At 56.2% G+C, this 21,329-nt stretch overlaps 1 protein-coding gene across 1 annotated transcript; it reads left to right on the top strand.

The window, feature by feature from the left end:
• Window positions 1–1,014: 1,014 nt before the first annotated feature.
• Window positions 1,015–20,763, top strand: RAC2 (Rac family small GTPase 2). The gene is made up of 7 exons (XM_010389198.2): window positions 1,015–1,195; window positions 3,622–3,693; window positions 12,856–12,973; window positions 13,766–13,828; window positions 14,365–14,524; window positions 19,229–19,361; window positions 19,994–20,763. Exons 1-6 carry the CDS (start codon window positions 1,161–1,163, stop codon window positions 19,357–19,359), a joined length of 579 nt encoding a protein of 192 aa, XP_010387500.1. The 5' UTR covers window positions 1,015–1,160; the 3' UTR covers window positions 19,360–19,361; window positions 19,994–20,763.
• Window positions 20,764–21,329: the final 566 nt, after the last annotated feature.

Genomic DNA, 21,329 nt, shown 5'->3' with positions numbered 1-21,329 from the left:
GGTGTGTGGGTGGGGAGTGATAGCAATGAACAGTGAACTTGGCGCCAACTGGGGTGGTCGAATGCTCTCCGAGTCCACATGGAGAGCCCTCATGGCGAAGGGAGCTCCCCACGAGCTACAGAACTCAGGCTTTGTCCCCTCAAACAGCAGCTGGAGCCAAGAGCTGCAGCTTAAAGAAGAGCTTAGAGTCACCTGAGCCTAGGGCTGGTTTCAGGCTAGGTGGTCAAATGACTTCTCAGACCCTCAGTTTTCGCATCAGGGAAATGGGCCACAGTTCCTAGCTCCAGGGTGCCTGGTCCCCCAGGGTGGCCTCAGGATAGACTTGGCTCCTGTGGGGCACTGCCCGCCACTTCCTCTCAACGTGCCCTTCTCCATCAGTGGACCCCACCTTCCCTTCCTGCCTCATCGCCCCACATCCTCCCACCCAGGGACTCCCACACAGGCCCTTGCCAGGGGGAGCCTCTGGGTCCTGGCTCAAGCAATCTCCCCCGACCTGGAGTTCCCTCTTCAGGGTGCACGTTTCAAGAGCCAGCTCCAGTGCTAGCTTGCAGGCCCCCAGCTCTCCCTCTCAGTAACCCTGAGGTCCTTTCTGTAGATTCCCTGTTGCCCCAATCACTTCCTGTGTGTTTTATGATCTCCCATGATGAAGTCGTGCCTCCCCCTCTCCAAAGGGTGTAAACTCCAGGGACCAGCTGTCTCTTGCATCCTGAGATCACCAGCACCTGGTACTGTGCCTAGCACACAGCAGGCACTCATTAAATGCTGTGCTTAGAATTGAGGTGCACTGAATTCTTGGAACCCTCCAGTTCTTGCAGAACGGCCTCTGGGCCTGCCTCATGGGCAGGAAGTGAGCCTCCCACCACGGATGGCCCCAGGTCTCCTGCTGGAGCCTCCATGCAGGGGGCCTGTGGGGATGGCCAGGGCTCAGCCTAGCACCTGAGATCCCCTCCCACCAGCTGCTCTACCACACCGCATGCTCCGCCCCCTGCAAACGACCGACAGTAGGGGCAGCAGCTTGAGTAAGTTCCCCTTCCGCTTCCTCCTGCCCCACCACTGCTGCTCCTCAGCAGGCGCCTCGCCAGTCTCCACACCCCTTGTGCCCGCAGAAACGCGCCTGGCCCTGAGCTGTCACCACCGACACTCTCCAGGCCCCGGACACGATGCAGGCCATCAAGTGTGTGGTGGTGGGAGATGGGTAGGTACCTGGCTGGACTTCCTCACAGCCCCCAACTGCGATGCCCTGAGCTCCTCCCGCCCTGGTGTCCCTGGGGAAGCCCCCTGGTCCTGCAGAACTAGCTGTCCCTGGGAGGCAGCTTGGAGGGGTCGCTTCCTTCTTCTCCTAGGGCCCACAGGGAGCACCCCAGGGTGGGCTGAGGACAGCTTCACCCTCTTTAGCCCCACCCCACCCGGGGAGCCATCTGGGTGGAGGGTGCAGGACTATGGGTGAGAGTGCCAAGGGCTCCTCACCTGCACCCCTAAAGCTGGGGGCAGGTCTCCCACAGAGGCAAGCCTCAGTCTTTACTCTGTAGATGCACAAGGGAAGTGAGAAACCTGAAATTCAGCCTTCGTCCCCAGGCTGACCTGGGCTGTCGTCACTGGCTTGGTGCTGCTGTGTGGCCTTGGGCAAGTCACAGCACCTCAGCTTAGCCATCTGGGAGGAGGCCTATGCCCTAGAGATGCTGTGGGGTCACCTGAGATAAGCTGAGTGGCTGTCTTGCTTGTAGTGTGTGTCTCCTAGCACCCCCTCCACTTTCTCTCCCCTCCCCTCAGCCTGCCAGGTTGGGGAGGATGTGTGGGGGATGTGGGCGAGGAGCAGAAGGGGCAAGGGGATATTGAGAGACAGAGAGGGAAGGAGGAGGCTAAGAATGGGAGGGTGATTGTGGGGTCGGCAGGGGAGGGGCAGGCTGGGCTGAGACCCTTCTCAGTTGTCAGATCCCAGTGACTTCAGGCTGTTCTGTCTTCTGGGAGCCTCAGTTTCCTCATCTGTAAAATGTCAGGTCCAGGCCAGGTGCAGCGGCTCATGCCTGTAGTCCTAGCATTTTGAGAGGCCAAGATGGGAGGACTGCTCAAGGCCAGGAGCTTGAGACCAGCCTAAGCATCATAGTGAGAACCATGTCTATAAAAAAATTTTTAAAGCCAGGTGTGGTGGCATGCACCTGTAGTCCCAGCTACTGAGGAGGCTGAGGTGGGAGAATCACCTGAGCCCAGGAGTTTGAGGCTGCAGTGAGCTATAATTGTGCCATTGCAGCCAGCACGGGTGACAGAGCAAGATGCTGTCCCTTAAAAAACACAAAATAAAAGGACAGGTCCAATTTGTCAATCTGTCATGCCTGCCAGCAGCCACGTCATAGGGTGCAGCCTACAGGTCCACCCTGGAGCATGTTCTAGCTGAAAGGGGCCTCCTGTCCAGCCCTCCCACTCTACAGAGGAGCAGCCCAAAGCTTTGAGAGACTCAGCTCTCCTGGCCTGGGCTCTGTGGCCCCGACTTTGGCCCTGACCCATCTAGGTGGGGGCGGGCTCATTTGTCCGCTAGCCTCAGCTGATTCTGATGCATGGCTCCTTATCTGCCCATGCCCGCCCAGCCCTGTTCACTTCTGCTTTGTATCTCATCAGAGGAGGGGTGGGCGGAAGTCAAGGGTTAACGTTCCAGTCATTCAAAATTACCTCGGTGGCAGGCCCAGGGGAGGGCAGTGGTAGAGAGGAGAGGATGAGCTGTCTCCTCTGAGCAGGAAGTGACAAAACCACACAGGGCAGGGGAAGGCCCAGAGCTGCCCCTTGGCCTCTGGGCTTCAGCTGAGCTACCTGCGCCCACTCCCAGCCTCGCATGCTGAGGGTGGAGTAGGCATGCGTTATCACTTCCTTCCTATGTACCAGCTCTGGGGTTAATCCAGCCTTCTCCATCCTTTCACCAAACCTAATAGGTCCATCTTACAGGGGGGAAAATGAAAGTTCAGGGAAGCTAAGTAATTTGCCCAAAGTCTCACAGGATTTGAACCCAGACCACCCTGACTCAAACCCTGACCCGGTAACTGATCTGCTCCATGGGGAGGTGAGAGGGAAGAGCAGGGTCAGGCCTTCCCTAGCAGCCACCAGCTGCTGCCATGCGTCAGGCCCTGTGCTTAGTGCTTTGATAGGCATCATTGGATTTACTCCTCAGCACACTTCTATGAGGATGGGCTCATCTCTATTTTCTAGATGGAGAAACTGAGGCAGAGGCAGGTTAAGTGACTTGTCCAAGATCATACCACTGGTAGGTGGTACAGCTGGGATTTGAAGCCTGGGTCAGGCGTCCAGGGCCTCTCAGCATTGCCTGAGTCTGCTGGGCACCCTCTGTTCCACATCACTGGCCCCTGGAGAAGCATGTGGGAAAAGCGGATTGCCAACTCTGCGCTCACCCGTGGATCAGAGTCTCTGGGGCTGAACCAGAGTCTCTTCACTTTAACAAACATCCACATGACTCGAGTGTGAGAACACAGACATGGGGCGTCTCACACGGGGAGACAGAGGCCCAGAGGACTAGGCCGGGTGGATGCTGAGGTCTTTGCAGAGGACCAGGCAGAAACCTCCCATGTCTTCGGCAGAACCCACGACCGCCACCCTCTCGCACTTCCTGTCTTTCAGGGCCGTGGGCAAGACCTGCCTTCTCATCAGCTACACCACCAACGCCTTCCCCGGAGAGTACATCCCCACCGTGTGAGTTCCTGGGGATACGCAGGGTGCTGGGACAGGGGAGAGACCGTCACCAAGTCGACCCACCTTTCAGGCACTTCCTGTGGGCCAGACCCTGTGTGGGCACCCAATGGGGTGATGCCAGAGCCACAGCCTCCAGCCTGGTGGAGCTGCCTGACGGTCCAGCCGGGAAGGCAGCACTGGTGCTGAGAAGTGCTGGGGGCTCCCAGAACCCGGGGTGGGGTGCAGGGGAAGGGGTAGAAGGGAGGAGGTGGTGGCCTTTAGGCTGGGCCTCCAAGAAGAGGGACCTGGAGGAGAGGGCTGGCTCGGGCAAGAGCAGGGGCTGACAGAGGAGCTTCTGCAGAAGCAGGCTGCTGGAGGAGATGATCCAGAGGGCCTGACCCCTGGGGACAAGGCATGCTGGGGGGCAGAACAGAGCCATCTGCTGGCTTGGGAGGCCCTGCGCTCTATTGCAGGATGCAGAGGCAGGGCTGCCATTGGACGTGGAGGGAGTGTGTTGGCACCAGCGCCTCCCTGGCCAGCCCTCAGGGAACCCCATCTCTCCTAGGACATTTCCCCAACTCCCTAGCATGGCACTCAAGGCTCCTGGTGGCCTTCACTCAACCTCCCGCCTGGCCTTATCACCCATTACTTTGCTTCACACTCTGCCTCCTCCGGACCCTACTGTTCGCCACAAGCTCCCTGCACATTTCTACCCCAGGGCCTTTGCTCAAGCTGTTCCCTCTCCCCATAGTGCCTTTTCTCCCCACATCCACCTGTCCAAACCCTCCAGGCCCAGCTCCAGTGCCCCTTCCTCCAGGAAGCCTTTCTGATCTACCACGAAGGGGTCTCCACTCCACAGACTGACTTTATCTGATCTCTCCCACGACCATGAGCCTGTGGAGGTCAGGGAGCCACGACCAGCTCTTCGTGGTCTTCCATTGTCTCAGCACAGTGTCTTCTACATGGCATAATACACGCATTATCTTACACATAACACATGTGTTTTGAGTTGACCTGAATTGAACATTGTGGGAAAGACCATAGGAAGATCGGTCATAGCCACCATCCAGCAAAGGCCTGCTGCGTGCTGGCCCCTGCACAAGATGTCACACACATGTGATCTCATTTGATCCCCCTGGGAGGTGGCTATTAGCATGCACAGGACACGCATGGGGAAGCTGAGCCTCACAGCCACTAAGAGGCTTGCTTCCCCGGCTTACACGGTCCTGTCCAGCTTCAGAGCCAAGGTCCATGCAGAGTCTCGCTGAGGCCCTCGTTTCTTGATCTTAATGAAATCCCCTTTCAGGAGCAGGGATCAGGCTCTCCTAGGAAGAGGAGGGCAGGCAGAAGGGAGAAGAGAGCCTGGAGCCTAGATGCTTCCAACCCGCCCCAGAGGATTCCTCACTACCCAACCCCCAACCCCAGACTTGGGTGGGCTGGGCTCTCTCTGCTGCTGTCTCTTCCCGGGACACTCTGCTCAGCTGCCTTAGATACTGTGGCCCAGGCTAGAGGAAGGCAGGCAGCCAGGAGAGGGCAGGGAAACCCTAGCAAGCCAATTTTGCCCCAGCTCAGTCCTGATGCTGGTGAGTGCACCCCTCTGGTCCTGTCCTTATACACAAAACGGGAATGAGGATTCCTGCCCACTCACCATCAACCATTAAACTTTTAACAAGTGCCTCTAAGTACCGAGGGAGGGCTGGCTGCAAACCTGAGCAGGGTGGCATAATTAGGCGAGGTGGCTCCTGCTCAAGGCCATGGTCACCGGCAGTGTGTTGTCACTGCCTGTGTCCCTGGGTCTCTGGATGCTGGCTTGAGAACTTGTCCCGTCTTTGTGCATCCTGGCTGGGTTGAAGGACCCACTTACTGAAGGACCTTGGACCAATCACTTCCCCTCTCTGAGCCTTGATTTCCTTTTCTATAAGAGATAGAGGCTTGGGAGTCCCAAGCTCCTTCCCCAGGTGCCTCCCCTGTGCGTTGAGATGGATGGCTGAGTCTGCTGAGGCCAGGTTACGGCCAGGTGCTCTCAGCAGCCTGGATGCCCCTGATCCCTGATGGCCCCTAGTGGACTTTGTTGTCCTGGACAACATCACAGAAGCTGGAGGAACGGACCTGACCAGACCTACCTTCCCAAGACTCTCTGAAGGATTGGGTGAAGGTATCCCACTAGGGCCAGCTCCGTGTATGTGACCACCGGTCCAACTGTACAGGGCCTCATGCTCAGAACGGTCCTGCACCTAGTTTAATGCTCTGATGTCTACATCTTGAAATTCTTAATCATTTTTGAACATGGGCCCTGTGCTTTCGTTTTGCACTGGGTCTTACAAGTTCTATGGTGGATCCTGCATCACACCCTCCTATGGCTTCAGGCACAAAGTTTCTCAGCCTCAGACGAGACCCCAGAGCAGGATCCTGCTACTGCCAATGCCTGTGCCCTTGTGAAGGGAGGGTAAAATAGTCACACTGGGCCCTTGACATTGGATGGGGAAGAGGGAGAGAGGGTAGGTTGAGAAAAACAGGCAGCCCCAAATCTCTGGCACCCGATTAAGGTGGAGAGAGCTTCTGGACTGGGGATGGTAGGTTTGCTGGGGTTTGGGGAGGCCCGTGCTGCAGATACAAGATCAGATCAGCCTGAGAGCTGGCTCCCCTGCTGCCAGCCATGAGGAGTTAGCAGCAAAGGGATGGACCTCAACCTTGGGAACTGACACATTCCTGAGCAGCCAATCAGTTGCCAGGGCTCGCGGGGCTGCACCATGATTGGCTCTTGCCGCCTGCTCTGTTTTATAGACCCTGCATTGGAGCTGGCAGGGCCCTATGAGATCTTTGCGTCAAATCCCCCATTTCGCGGGTGGGGAGCCTGAGCTGCTCTGTGGATGGCCCCATGTTAGGTGTTGGGGATATAGAAACATGGCAGGAAGACAGTGCCCTCCAGTGCCTGTGACATAGAAGGGCTCCCGCTTACACCTCACCTCCTTAGAACCATGCTCGACGGAAAATCTGGTGAGCTTTTAAAACTGAAAGTTAGGCTGTGCGTGGTGGTTCATGTCTGTAATCCCAGCACTTTGGGAGGCCAAGGCAGGCAGATCGCTTGAGCTCAGGAGTTTGGACCAACCTGGGCAACATGGAGCAGAAACCCCATCCCTACAAAAAATACAAAAATTAGCTGGGTGTGGTGGTGCGTGCCTGTAGTCCCAGCTACTTGGGAGGCTGAGGTGGGAGGCTCACTTGAGCCCAGGAGGGTGTGGCTGCATCGAGCTATGATTGTGCTACTGCACTCCAGCCTGGGCAACAAAGTGAGACCCTATCTCAAAAAAAAAAAAAAAAAAAAAAAAAAAAAGAGCCCCCCCCCCCCAAAACGACTGAAGCTTATCCTGGCCTAAATCTCTCCTGTGGCTCCCTTCACACTTAAAACTCATGTTGATATTCAAACCGTGAACGACAGCCTCCCTCTCCCCAGCCTCATTTACGACACCCCTTAAGTAAACTTCAGTCCAAGTACATGGACTGCCTTGATGATCTGAACCTCCCCCCAACCTCTTCACTCCCCTTTATGACACCCAGAACCCTCCCTGCTTTCTGTCATTCAGTTCCTGGCTTAGACATCGCCTCCTTGACCCCCTGTCTAAAGCAGCTCCCCGCCTCCACCCTGCCATCTCCATCTTTCCATCCCACCACCCTGCTCGGCTGTCTTCATAGGCTCCCTCACACCCCAACTTAATCTTGCTGCTCCTTTGCTGCCGCTCCTCCTCTTGGATGGAAGCTCCCTAAGGACAGGGCCCTTATCTGCCTCGCTCCCTGCCATTGCGTCAGTTTCTAGAACAGAGATGAGCCCATTCCTGTTGCTCCGTCATGACTGGCCCTGCCCCGGGGAGGCAGGCAGGGCACAGCTCTGCATGGAAGAATGTGTGCTCCTAATTGAGGCTGAATCATTTGGCACTTAATTTTCACTTTCATTTGAAATCCTGTCTTTGGTAAACTGGCTAATCCAGCCTGGGATTCTGGTGGACAGGATGACATCAGCCTCCCCAGCTGTGTGTGTCAGGCCCCACCAGGTTCTCCTGCCTGGCCTCTCGGCTGCCCTATCCCTGCTCCTGCCGCTGTGTGTGTGGGTACCTGATGATGTCCAGTGGCTCAAGCCTCAGCCTTAGCTCAGGCACCCCTTCTGTTGGGTATTCTGTTCCCTCCTGCTCCACCTCTCCCCACCCCGTGACACCTCCGGCTGCTTTCATCTTTCAACCAATAGCACAGTAACGGCCTCCCATCCCGCCTGATGTGCCAGTTTCCCCCTCTGTTCCCCTCTGGCCCCTCCCTAAGACTTCTCCAAGTGGGACTCTTTCTTTCTCTTTTCTTTCCTTTGTTTTATTTTATTTTCTCCTTTCCTTTCCTTTCCTTTCCTTTCCTTTCCTTTCCTTTCCCTTCCCTTCCCTTCCCTTCCCTTCCCTTCCCTCCCCTCCCCTCCCCTCCCCTCCCCTCCCCTCCCCTCCCCTCCCTTTCCTTTCCTTCCTTCTTTCTTTCTCTTTCTTTTCTTTTCTTTTCTTTTTCTTTTCTTTTCTTTTCTTTTCTTTCTTTCTTTCTTTCTTTTCTTTCTTTCTCTCTCTCTCTCTTTCTCTTTCTTTCTTTCTTTCTTTCTTTCTTTCTTTCTTTCTTTCTTTCTTTCTTTCTTTCTTTCATCTTTCTTTCTTTCTACCTTTCTATCTTTCTTTCTACCTTTCTTTGCCTTTCTTTCTTTACCTTTCTTTTTTGATGGAGTCTTGCTGTGTCACCAGGCTGGATTGCAGTGGTGCTATCTCAGCTTACTGCAACCTCTGCCTCCTGGGTTCAAGCGATTCTCCTGCCTTAGCCTCCCAGGTAGCTGGGACTACAGGCATGCACCACCAAGCCCAGCTAATTTTTGTGTTTTCAGTGGAGACGGGGTTTCACCATGTTGGCCAGGATGGTCTCAATCTCCTGACCTCGTGATCTACCTGCCTCAGCCTCCCAAAGTGCTGGGATTACAGGTGTGAGGCACCGCGCCCAGCCAGGACCTTTTCTAAATGCAAATCTGATCTCATCACTTCTGCCTGGTTTGGCCCCTTGGTGGCTCCCCATTGCCCTGAGAACAAAGACCTGATGGTCCATGCCCCTCTGACGTCAATCCGTTCTCACCCCCAAGTCACTAGCCATGTGTGCCCTGTGGTCGCTGGGTTCCTTGAATGCACCATCTTTCCTCCCTGGGGGTGGGCTTTAGTGGTGGTCAGGTGGTACCTGGGTGCTGGGGCCCCTTCCGCCTACCCCATTCCCCTCCTCCACTCCAGTCCAGGGCCAGGCCTCAGAGTTCTACAGGCTCTGGATGAAAACACGGTCTCTACTGTCTCCAGTTCCGTTTCCAGCCATGAAACAGCAGCGACGCTTACCATGTGGGCTTTTCTGAATTGGGTAACAGGGTCTAGCCTTGCTCTGCCACTCACTGGCTGGGAGATCTTGGGCAAGTCCCTTCCTCTCTGCGAGCCTCAATTTCTTCATCCGGAAAATGGGGTGAGGGTTGGCCATGGTGGTCTGTGCATAAGGTTCCTCTCTGGTCCCGGCTGCCTGGGGTCTCTTAAGTAAGGGGGACCCTCAGGGGTGTCACACCATTGACACATCCCTGCAGCTGTCACTCTGGCCCTCTGGGGAGGGGCCCTGTGGCAGGGGCATTTGGGGACATGAACAATGAGACTGCTCAGCTTCTCAGCATCTCCCAGTGTTGTGGCTTGAACATCCTCTGTTTTTTGGATTCTCCTAATGGCCCCGATAAATAGGTATTTTCCCCTCCATATTAAAGAGATTGAGGCTCAGAGAAGTTAGGTCACTCACCCAGGGTCACACAGCCAGGATGTCCTGGCTTCACAAGGAACTCTTTGTTCCCCCGCAACAAGAAAGGTCCTTGACCTCTTCAGGTCTCAGTTTCCTCATCTGTCTAATGGGAGTAACTTAAGATCCTTTTGTCTTGGATCACATGAGACTTCAAGACCTAACATGCAAAGACCCTCAGCCCCCGACTGGCCTCAGAGAAGGTGGCTGGTGCTTCTTAAGGTCCCAGCTCTTTCCCCATCACTGTGGCCCTGAGATTCCAGGGATGACCCAGAGGAGACAGATGCCTTTGGTTTGAGGAATCTGGGGGCGCTTCTTGGCACCAGCATTTTGGCTGGGCGTTAGAGGAGAGAGTGTCCAAGCATTTCCCAAAGGTGTGTTTCTGGTCAAAACTGGAAAAACAACACAGGCGCTGCTCTTCCCATCATGCCCCGCTGTGTGTCCCTGGACAGCGCCTTCTTCCTGAAATCCCACAGCAGTGTAGGTGGTACCCAGAGTAGGTGCACACCAGCACCTGCTGTGCACCAGACCCCGGGCCAGCCCCAGGGTGCAGCGACAAACAAGTCAGGCTTAGTGCTTGCCACCTGGGATGCTGAGTTCCCCAAGGAGTGCTGGTTTAGGTGGGGTGGTAGCCCCGACATGGCTGGAGGTCAGGAAAGGCTTTTTGGAAGAGGCAACATTGAGCAGGGACTGGAGGGATGAGGAAAAGTCAGCCAACCTGGCAGTGGGGAGGAAGAGAAGGGAGAGAGGAAGGAGAGTGGGAAGCCAGGGGCCACTATTTGCAGGCACTTTCCAGACGGGTGGGAACAGGGTCATTTGAGGAACTGAGGTGTAACCAGGAATTCTGTCCAGGGCTGGACAGGCAAAGTGTATTAAAAAGGCTGGGCTGCCCACTTTTTGGGGGTGTGGAGGGCTCCTCTCAGGAGAGGTGTCTTTGGTGTTACTCTGAAGTGTTAGCACTTCTGCAGCCTAACATTGAGTAGCGTTCTCTGAGGACTTCCTGGAGGAGGTGGCATCTGAAGGGTTTCAGTTCACTTTGGTTTAATTCCCTTCCACCTGCATTCACTGGGTGCCAGGCCTGAGACTGTGGAAAATAAGCAGGCATCGGCCTGGCCCACACAGAGCCCACAGCCCTTGGAGGGGCGGAGACTCACCAAGTGCCTGCTCATGGTCAAGGCAAAGTAGTCACCCAAGAGAGGGAACCATGAGCTCTGTACAGGTGGAGGACGACGAAGCTTCGCCAGAGAGGAAGACTTTACTGGGCAGGGTTTTGAAGCATGAATAGAAGGTGGGAGTGAAATGGGGGTGGAAGAATATTCCAGAGGGAGGTATAGACAGGAGCAAAGGCTTGGAGGGGTGGGCAGCCTGGAGGGTGTGGGGGCCAGAGGCCAGGTTGGTGAGAACATACGGACAGCTAAGGTGGGAAGGACATTGTGGGTATCGGCTTCGTGTGGACCAGCACAGGGAGGTGGGCAGAGTGAGCCTTTCCTGGGAAAAGGCTTGGCTGGTGTGCGAGGGGAGGAGTAGGAGAAGTCAGAGGAGCCAGAGATCTCAGTGGACCAGGTCAGGAGACGAGGCACAGGGCCTGTGTGAGTGACCACAGCAGGAAAAGTGAGAGTGATTTGCTAGCCCTCAGGGGCAGGCGGTGAGGGCATTCCTGGAGGCACAGCTGTGGCCTGGGGCAGTGAGCCCTGGTCGTGGTCACTGGTTTCTGGTTTCTTACCTAGTTTGGTCACTCACTGGCTGTGTGGCCTTGGGCAAGTCACTGCATCTCTCTGAGCCCAGTTTTCTCTTCCACAGCGTGGGTAGCCAGCACCTTCCTCGCGGGGATGTGTGTAGCAAGAACTGGCTTGCGAACCTCCCCTACTCCAAGCTTGGAGCCCTGGGATGGCCCTCCCAGCATTCTTTGGGCTTCCCAGTCTCTGATGTTTATCAGGCCCCTCACCCCATGTCTGGCCTCCTGCCAGCTGTGGGGGCAGGATGAGGCTTGTACTCCTTGGTGGCCCCAGTGCTGGCTCTGCACTCAATGCATAGTAGGTGCCCAGCAAATGCATCTGGAGGCTCGTTCGATGGCCCTGCAGGGCTCTCTGGGTCTGGCAGGAGACGTTGGGAGTCAAGGTCGGTGCCCCACGCTATCTCCTCGGCAGCACATGTCTTTCCACTATGTGCCATGGCCCTCCCCGTGGCCCGTGACTGATAGCTTTCACACACACTCTGGGGTGGGCTGAAAGGTCCCAGAAGCAACCCTCTTTCCCTGGAAGGTGGGAAACGAATGACAGCACCCTAGCTTCCTGCCTCCTCTGGGGACGCCCTGAGCACAGTCCGTTCTGTCTCCCAGGCGGCCCCAGCAGGACTGAGCAGCAGTGGTCCACAGCCATGACAGCTCAACCACCTGCCCTGCGTCAGCTACTGTCCCCTCCTTTATTCCTCCCCACTCCCCTTCTGCAGCATCCTGGGGTCACTTCCCAAATAAACCCCTCATACCACCTCCTTGTCTCAGGGTTTGCTTCTGGGGGGACCCAGCCTGAGAGGGGATGAGCATTCATTCAACAAATATTGAAGCTGGGCGCGGTGGCTCACGCCTGTAATCCCAGCACTTTGAGAGGCTGAGGTGGGCGGATCACTTAAGTTCAGGAGTTCAAGACCAGCCTGGTCAACATGGTGAAACCCTGTTTCTATTAAAAATACAAAAATTAGCTGGGCATGGTGGTGCATGCCTGTAATCCCAGCACTTTGAGAGGCCGAGGTGGGCGGATCACTTAAGTTCAGGAGTTCGAGACCAGCCTGGTCAACATGGTGAAACCCTGTTTCTATTAAAAATACAAAAATTAGCTGGGCATGGTGGTGCACTGCCTGTAATCCCAGCTACTCGGGAGGCTGAGGCAGGAGAATCACTTGAACCCAGGGGGCAGAGGTTGCAGTGAGCTGAGATTGCACCACGGCACTCCAGCCTGGGCGACAGAGTGAGACTCCATTTCAAAAAACCAAAACCAAAACCAAAACCAAAAAATAAACATTGAGTGACGGCATAGGGAGAGAGTTAAGTTTATTCGCATCAAGACTTGGAGGAAAATTTACACAACCTCAATCACCTTTCCAAAGGACAGGTACGGGTAGGAAAAGGATTCAGAGATAATCTTTATTTCTTCTTGTTTACTTGTATTACATTTTAAAAAAATATAGTGAATCAGTCACGAAACAGATAAAGAAACCTAATTGCAAATGCTGTGTGACTTTGGGCCAGTTGCAGACTGTCTCTGGGTCTCAACCTCCGAGGAATGCCACGGAGCTGGACCACAGTCCCCAGGTTCTGGGGTTTGAGACTGACCTTACCTCTGCCTTGACTGCTCCCCATAGGTTTGACAACTATTCAGCCAACGTGATGGTGGACAGCAAGCCGGTGAACCTGGGGCTGTGGGACACTGCTGGGCAGGAGGACTACGACCGTCTCCGGCCACTCTCCTACCCACAGACGGTGTGCTGCTCCCACCCGCTTTGCAGTCCTGACCTTTGCTGTCTCCGTTCCCTCTGCTTGGGATGCCCTTCCAGTCAGCTCAGCCTGGGAAACCCTTCCTCTCCCCTGAAGGCCCAGCTCAGGGAGTCTGCCTGCCTTGCATGTCCCAGGCAGAGCAGGGCCTCCTCCCGCACTCCCCCAGCCCTGCATTGGTTCCCAGTCCTCAATGTGCCCGTTTTCCCACCCCACTGCCTCCTGGGCTCTGGCACCCCCTGTTTCCAGTGGTGGGGCAGGTAGAGTCTGCACAGGGCCCCAGGTTGGTGAGCCCTGGGAGTGCTGGGGGAGGGGAGAGGTGGAGGATGCCTGCAGGTGGCTGCTGGGTCCTCGCTCTTCCTCCAGGGTGTGCAGGGAGGCGGCTAAGGCCTGCAGATGTGGATGGTATATGGATTGGAGTATGGACTCTGGAATCCCAGATCCGCCCCTCACCAGAGTGCACTGCTGGCAAACTCTTTAACCTCTGGAAGCCTCACTTTCCCCATCAGAGGAATGGGGCTAGCAGCAGTGCTTGCTGCAGAGTGACATGTGAGGATAACCACTTTGCAGAGGCCCTGACCTTTAGTAAGCATCCCAACAAACAGCAGCCTCATGGTAAAGGCGAGAAGGGTAACTCTGCTCTGCCCAGATCCTAAGTCCCCAGCGTCCCCTGGGCTGCTCCACCCTCAGGGAGCCCCCAGGCTCCACCTCTCAGTGACTGCCATGGTGGGACACCTCTGGGCCCTCCTCACTGGCAACCCTCGCTTGCTCTGTCCCCAGGACGTCTTCCTCATCTGCTTCTCCCTCGTCAGCCCAGCCTCCTATGAGAACGTCCGCGCCAAGGTGAGTTGGACAGGGTGGGCCTTGGGGGCTCTGGGGCAGGTAACCCTGAGGGACAGAGGAGGAACTGGTGACTCTAGACTGGTCCCTGGGGCAGCAGAGGCCGCATACAGAGAGGGTCCCCAGTGCCAACCAGGGCTGGCAGGGGGACTGAAGGGGTAAGATTTGGAGGGTCTGGGGTGGGGGTGCAGTGATAGTTAGCTATATACCCCCACTTTCTGTGGCTGTGGCCTCCTCCTCCCTACACAACCTCATGTTCACCTCCGATTGTCACATAACCTCATGTTTGCTTCTTATGTCTGCACAAAACCTCGCCTCCTCCTTTTCTACAATCATGCGCCCCCTCCTTCCTGTACAACCTCGTGGCCTCCCTTCCCTGTGCCACCTCACGTCTCTCCTCACCCTCATGCCCACGTCTGATCTTCTAGCAACTTGGTGCCCCTCCTTTCCCTACACCCTTATACTCCCTCTGATTCCCGCACAGCCTCGTGCCCGCTCTTGACCCATACAATCTTGTGTCCCCCCACCCACCTGCCCAGTGGTTCCCGGAAGTGCGGCACCACTGCCCCAGCACACCCATCATCCTGGTGGGCACCAAGCTGGACCTGCGGGATGACAAGGACACCATCGAGAAACTGAAGGAGAAGAAGCTGGCTCCGATCACCTACCCGCAGGGCCTGGCACTGGCCAAGGAGATTGGTACGGGCCTCAGACTCAGAGAGGGGAACTGGCTTCAGGGGAGCCCTGACTTGGCCTCGTGGTGTGTAAATATGGGCTGCAGGGCCAGGCTATGCAGTTCGAACTTAGCTGTGCTGTGCACTTGCTGTGTGACCTTGGGCGAGTCACGTAGCCTGTCTCTGCCTGTGTTTCCTGATCAGAAAAGCATGGGATAGTGATAGCTCCTGCCTCCTGGGGTGGTTGGGGGAATTCAGTGAGTTATTCCAGGTGGAGCTCCCAGGGCGGCACCTGTGTGTGGGAAGCACTCTGTGTTAGCTAGTAGTCGTCCTAGTAGTAGTAGTAGTAGTAGTATCTATTAATAGATATTGAAAATAAGGAGGTACACTTTGAGCAGGCAGAAGCAGAGATGGAGTAGGGGTGCTGTGGTTGCTTGGAGGACAAGCGACAAGTCAAACTTGGGTGTTCTGGGAAGGCTTCCTGCAGGGGGTGGCCCCGCATTAGATCTGAAGGGTGACACATTTCCTTCCACCACCTTCTCTCCTCCCTTTCCCTACTCCCTTTGGTTTCTCAGCTCAACTCCTCTTTGCCTCCAAATCCCCGGGCTGGAGAAATATAGTCAGTTCTCAAGGTCACCCAGCTAGTAGGTGGCCTAGCCAGATTTGAAGGAAGGACAGCAAATTGTGGGTTCACTGCTGGGGGGTGCTTCTTTGTAGTGGCTCAGGGCTGCCTGCATCAGGGAGGTGATGACCATGGGTCTGGCTTCATGCATGGTACCCAGGCCTGCTGGCTCTGTTCCTGTCCCTGTCCCTGGTAGGTCCCAATGTCTCTGTAGCTCAGGGATCCTTGCCTGGAAGCCCAAGACCGCCAGCTGGATTTGGTCACTATGGGCTGTGCCCTCTGCCTCACCACAGGACTCTGCAGATCCAGGGGTTGGCCCCTGAATTGAACCCGCTAGATCTCCTCCCGCCCCACTGCCCCAGCCCCGCCACTCCTCCCCCTGCCGGAACTGGGAGGGCCCTGGAGACTCACATCTCTTCACAGGAAGGGAAACCGCAGCCGCCACCTCCCTCCTCCTGTGACTAGTGTGGTGACACGTCCATCTTCTTCAGGGGCCTCGGACTATGGCTCACACACTAGCTCCCTTCCCTTGTCCTGGGGCCACAGCTCCCCAGCCTGCTCGTCTTTCCTTTTAAATATCAGGGATTCATCCCTGCCTTCTCTTTCTGAGCAACCAACACCCCTCAAACCTCTGGTCCTGGACTCCTTCTATTCAGGGTGCAGCTTTCCAGCCGGCGGCCTGGTTGTCACTGACCCCTCCTTTGTAAAGCAGATGCTTTGGGATCATGCGGAGGGCGCTGGAGGCCTGGATTCTGGTCCTGGCTTCGACACGGATTGACTGTGTGACCTTGGGTTAGTGGCTGCCCCTCTCTGGGCCTCAGTCTCCCTCTTCACATAAGCTGACCTGGACAATCCCCAAAGGCCCTCTCTCCTTTATAAGGTTGTGACCCAGAGCTCTTGCCTTAGCCTCTAGCCCATCTCCCCTGGCTGACCCTGCATGGAGCTGGGGCAGGGGCAGTGATGGTGACCGTGCCTCGACCAGCTCAGGCCTAGGGGGAGTCCTGGGGGCACTGGCAGGGCTAGTGAGGGAGGCAGCAACTGCCTCTGCCCACCTGGGCTCCCCAGCCCTGGGATGACAAGTTTTGGGGGTGGCCCTGAGCCCAGCTGATAATCACAGCTGACGTGGACTGAGCACTTCCTAGGTGCTACTTCATCTCACAGCAGCTACGACGAAGGGCTCTTGTCACCTCTACTTACAGAGGGGAAACAGGCTCTGGGGGACATGTTGCTGGTTTAAAGCCACCCAGCCAGGACATAGCAGAGCCCAGATTCCAAAGGGGGTGGAATAGCTCCCTAAGCCACAAAGCTGAGGGCCGTCTGTCCTCCCTGCACCCCCACTGCCCCCACAGCGCCCTTGCCCTCCTTGCCCTCTCTGTGGCTCCCCTGCCCCTGTCTCAGCTTGACAAGCCATGGTATGGCAATGAGTCCTAGACAGATGGGAGACTGAGGCCTGGAGAGGGGTAACTGGCTAAAGTCCTAGAGCAGTCAGAGGCAGAGCCAAAGTGAGCCCCGGCCCCCCAGCTCAGGACCCTCGTCCTGTGTGAGTGGCGGCCAGGTGCCTGGGAAAAGGCAGTTGGTGGATGTGAGGGAAGTGGATGCAGATGTGGTCCCTTATAAGGGGACAGTGGCCACGTGCCCAGTGACACCTCCTCAACACAGGGGGTGGTGACCAGACTCTGGGCTGAGCTCAGGGCACCCTGCTCTTGCCAGCCAAGCCCGATGACAACCACTGCCCATGATCCCTGGTGGGCATATATGCCTCCAGATAGAGGGGAGACACCCAGCATGTGACTCAGAGCCAGTGATGTCCTCTCTGAGCCTCAGGTTCCTTGTCCCTGCCCCACCCTTCCTTTCTACCCAGCACCTGGCCTCAGTGGGCTCCCCTATTCTGGGGGCTGCCCCTCCTGCCATCCCGACTTCTCCTCCCAGTTCTGTGCCTTCGGGCCGTGGCTTCCCCACTCTGGGCCTGTTTCCTGGTCTGTGAAGTGGGAAATCACAATGTTTCTTCCTGGTGTTGTTGGGAGCGCCCAGCTCAGTGCCTGGCACAGAGTAGGTGGTGACCAGCGTCCATCTCCTTCCTTCCTGCCTGCCACAGAGAAGCAAGCCGACTTTGGCAGAGGGCCCAGAGTTCCCCTCCCCTCCCTCCTCCTTCCTCTTGGTTCTGACATTGGCCCCCAGGCCTGCATGCATCTCGGCAGAAGGGGTTTTGTCATTTTTCACTTCAGGGAAACTGTGCAGCTTGAAATGGACATGAGAAGTCACACAGGCTCTTTGCAGAAGTTCATGGAACATCATCCCTGGGGGTGGGGACTAGGCCTGCCTTTCTCCCCATCTGTGCCCCGGGCTCCAGCCCCGAGGGGTCTTCATGTGGGAGAAGGCTGGGCCTCCCATGGGAGGACAGAGGAGTTGTCCAATTCCACTCCTCCCTGAAGGCCCCCAGCTGTGTCCAGTTTGAGGGAATACATCCAGCGTGTGAGTTTGGATGAGTCACATACTCTCCATGAACTGTTTCCTTGTCTGTAAGACGGGGATGGTGCTAAGGAAGGGGCTGATGATGTTTGGAAGTTCCTGGGGAGGGGCTACGAGGGCTTCAGGCCTCCTGGGGGTTATTTGCAACCCTGGGAGAATCCTGGAGGGATGGGCAAGGCAATGTTCTAGAAGAAGGCGAGGCTCCCAGAGATTTGGCCACTGATGCTTGAGCCCTTTCCTTCCCAGAAAAGCATCAAAATTACCGCCTTCCTTCCATGGATTAAGGGCTATGTGTCCAAGAAAGACACAGCCCTGCCCTGTAAGCCTTAGTCTCTCACTGAGCTCAAGCTCGCTACTTCAGACATGAGGAAACTGAGGCACGGTGACGTTAAACTCTCTGCTCCTGGTGACAGCCTCCAGGTGACCCCACTGGGACTGGAATCTGGATGGTGGCCCCCAGAGCCTGGAGTTCAGTTGTATGGCTTGGGAAGGGGTGTATGGCATGGGAGGGGTGTATGGCATGGGAGGGGTGTATGGCATAGGAGGGGTGTATGGCGTAGGAGGGGGTGTATGGCGTGGGAGGGGTGTATGGCGTGGGAGGGGTGTATGGCATGGGAGGGGTTGTATGGCGTGGGAGGGGTTGTGTGGAGTGAGATGGGTGTATGGCATGGGAGGGATGTATGGCATGGGGGGGTGTATGGCGTGGGGGGGTGTATGGCGTGGGAGGGGTGTATGGCGTGGTAGGGGTGTATGGCCTGGGAGGGGTTGTATGGCATGGGAGGGGTGTATGGCATGGGAGGGGTGTATGGCATGGGGGTTGTATGGCATGGGAGGGGGTGTATGGCGTGCGGGGGTGTATGGCGTGGGAGGGTGTGTATGGCTTGGGAGGGTGTGTATGGCGTGGGAGAGGGTGTATGGCATGATAGGGGTGTATGGCATGGGAGGGGTGTATGGCATGAGAGGGCTGTATGGCATGAGAGGGGTGTATGGCGTGGGAGGGGTGTATGGCGTGGGAGGGGTGTATGGCGTGGGAGGGGTGTATGGCATGGGAGGGGTGTATGGCGTGGGAGGGGTGTATGGCGTGGGAGGGGTGTATGGCGTGGGAGGGGTTGTATGGCGTGGGTGGGGTTGTATGGCGTGAGATGGGTGTATGGCATGGGAGGGGTGTATGGCATGGGAGGGGTGTATGGCGTGAGACGGGTGTATGGCGTGGGAGGGGTGTATGGCGTGGGAGGGGTGTATGGCGTGGGAGGGGTGTATGGCATCAGAGGGGTGTATGGCGTGGGAGGGGTGTATGGCGTGGGAGGGGTGTATGGCATCAGAGGGGTGTATGGCGTGGGAGGGGTGTATGGCGTGGGAGGGGTGTATGGCGTGAGAGGGGTGTATGGCGTGGGAGGGGTGTATGGCATGGGAGGGGTGTATGGCGTGGGAGGGGTGTATGGCATCAGAGGGGTGTATGGCATGGGAGGGGTGTATGGCATGAGAGGGGTGTATGGCGTGGGAGGGGTGTATGGCATGAGAGGGGTGTATGGCGTGGGAGAGGTATATGGCGTGGGAGGAGCTTATGGCGTAGGAGGTGTGTTGGCCTAGAGTCCTCCCGACTTAAGCCTTGGCTCTCCTGTCCATCTTCCCAACCAGACTCGGTGAAATATCTGGAGTGCTCAGCCCTCACCCAGAGAGGCCTGAAAACCGTGTTCGACGAAGCCATCCGGGCCGTGCTGTGCCCTCAGCCCACGCGGCAGCATAAGCGCGCCTGTAGCCTCCTCTAGGGGTAAGAGTCCCCCCTCTAGTGCCCAACTCCCACACATAGCAGGCCCTGGTTGAGCAGTGGCCTTTGATTCACTGTGAGTGGCATTTAGGCCAGGACAGAAAGAAGGTGGGTATGGAGGTAGCCTCAGTTTCCCCAGCCTACTTGTTATTTGTCTGGGCCAGTCTCACTCTCTGGAGCTCATCTTCCAGAGGCAAGGCCCAAGGTATGAATGAATGCCTGGTAACCCCCTACTCCCGGGCCAGGGAGTGGGTGTCACGGAGTTCCCACTCTGCCCATTCCTGCAGGAGGTGATGGAAAAGATGCCTTGGTCCCTGGCCCTAGGAGAGCCCAGTCGAGCCAGGGAGATCCTGCACCCACATATGTGGGTAGAGGTGGGAGAGACTGAGCTATGAGACCTAGGGGGCAGATGGTGGGGTGCGTATGAGTTGGAGGCAGCCCACAAGGCCTCCTGGAGTTGTGGGACCAGAAGAACAGAGAGGACTGGTGAGGTGAGGAGAGAGCATTAGCAGTCCTGTTGGGAGTCAAACCTTGAGCAAAGGCCTGGAGGTGGGAATGAGCTGTGAGCCAAGAAGGCGAGAGTTTTGGATTCTGCATGTCCCCAAATTCTCTTTCCCTGCTTATCTTCCTTCCAGGTTGCACCCCAGCGCTCCCACCTAGATGGGTCTGATCCTCCAGGATCCCCACCCAAAGCCTGATGGCACCCCAACTGGCCACGCTGTCCCCTCCCTGTGGCGTTTCTTAGCAGATGGCTGCAGAGCTTCATTGATGGTCTTTTCTGTACTGGAGGCCTCCTGAGGCCAGGAAGGTGTGAATTTGCAGGTGCTGCATTCCAAGCCCCTCATGCTCCTGCCTCCCTGAGGGCCAGAGAGGAGCCCCAGGACCCATTAAGCCACCCCCGTGTTCCTGCCATCAGTACCAGCTGCCGCATATGGAAGCACCTACCCGTTCATTCCAGTCCCACCCCATGCCTGACTCCCCTCTGGAAACTGCAGGCCAGATGGTTGCTGCCACAACTGTGTACCTTCAGGGATGGGACTCTTACTCCCTCCTGAGGCTGGCTGCTCTAATATCGATGGTCCTGCTTTTCAGAGAGTTCCTCTATCCAGCAAAAATGAGTGTCTCAGAAGTGTGCTCCTCTGGCCTCAGTTCTCCTCTTTTGGGACAACATAAAACAAATCGAATTTTCTACATCTCTGGGGGTATCTGCTCAGCCAATGGAAAATCTGGGTTCAACTGGCCCCTGCCATTTCTTAAGACTTTCTGCTCCACTCACAGGGATCCTGAGCTGCACTTACCTGTGAGAGTCTTCAAACTTTTAAGCCTTGCCAGTCAGGACTTTTGCTATTGCAAATAGTAAACCCAACTCAACCTGCTTAAGCAGAAAATAAATTTATTGATTCAAGTTTGGAGATATCATAATTTCAGGTGCAGCTTGATCAAGGGATTCAAATGATGTCATCAAGGCTTGTCTAGCTCTAGGCTCCACCTTCTGCTGGCTGGTTCATTCTTAGGCAGGTGATTTAGGGCTTCATCCTTCCAAGTTCAAGTTCAGCCAAAAAGCGCAATTGTCTCTCCCAGGCAAAGTTCTAACTAAGGTTTACTGTGATTGGACCAGCTTAGGTCCTGGGCCCCCTTTCAATCCAATCATATTTGTCAGAGTGGTGTGGTGCTGTGCTCTGATTGGCCAGGCCTGGACCATACGCCATGCCAGAATAGAACTGCGGCAACCCCAGTGAGAGCGTGTGTACCAGGGAGGGAGGCTGAGTTACAAAGTGGGCTGAGAGCCTGGCGGGAATTTGGGCCAGAAACCCTCAACCTCCCCCACTGGAGGTCATGGGAAAGTATTCATTTCAGCAGTGAAAAGAAGCAGCGCTGGACCCCGCAGGTGCTAAGCAAAGGGGAAGTTTCTTTAAAAGAGAGGCGGAGTTGTTGTGAGGATTTAAGAAGTTCACACGTGAGCACAACAGT

This window comes from Rhinopithecus roxellana, chromosome 13 (genome assembly GCF_007565055.1).
Source record: "Rhinopithecus roxellana isolate Shanxi Qingling chromosome 13, ASM756505v1, whole genome shotgun sequence".
Classification (NCBI taxonomy): domain Eukaryota; kingdom Metazoa; phylum Chordata; class Mammalia; order Primates; family Cercopithecidae; genus Rhinopithecus; species Rhinopithecus roxellana.
Note: the sequence above shows the minus strand (reverse complement) of the source record. Positions and strands in the feature narration are given on the sequence as shown.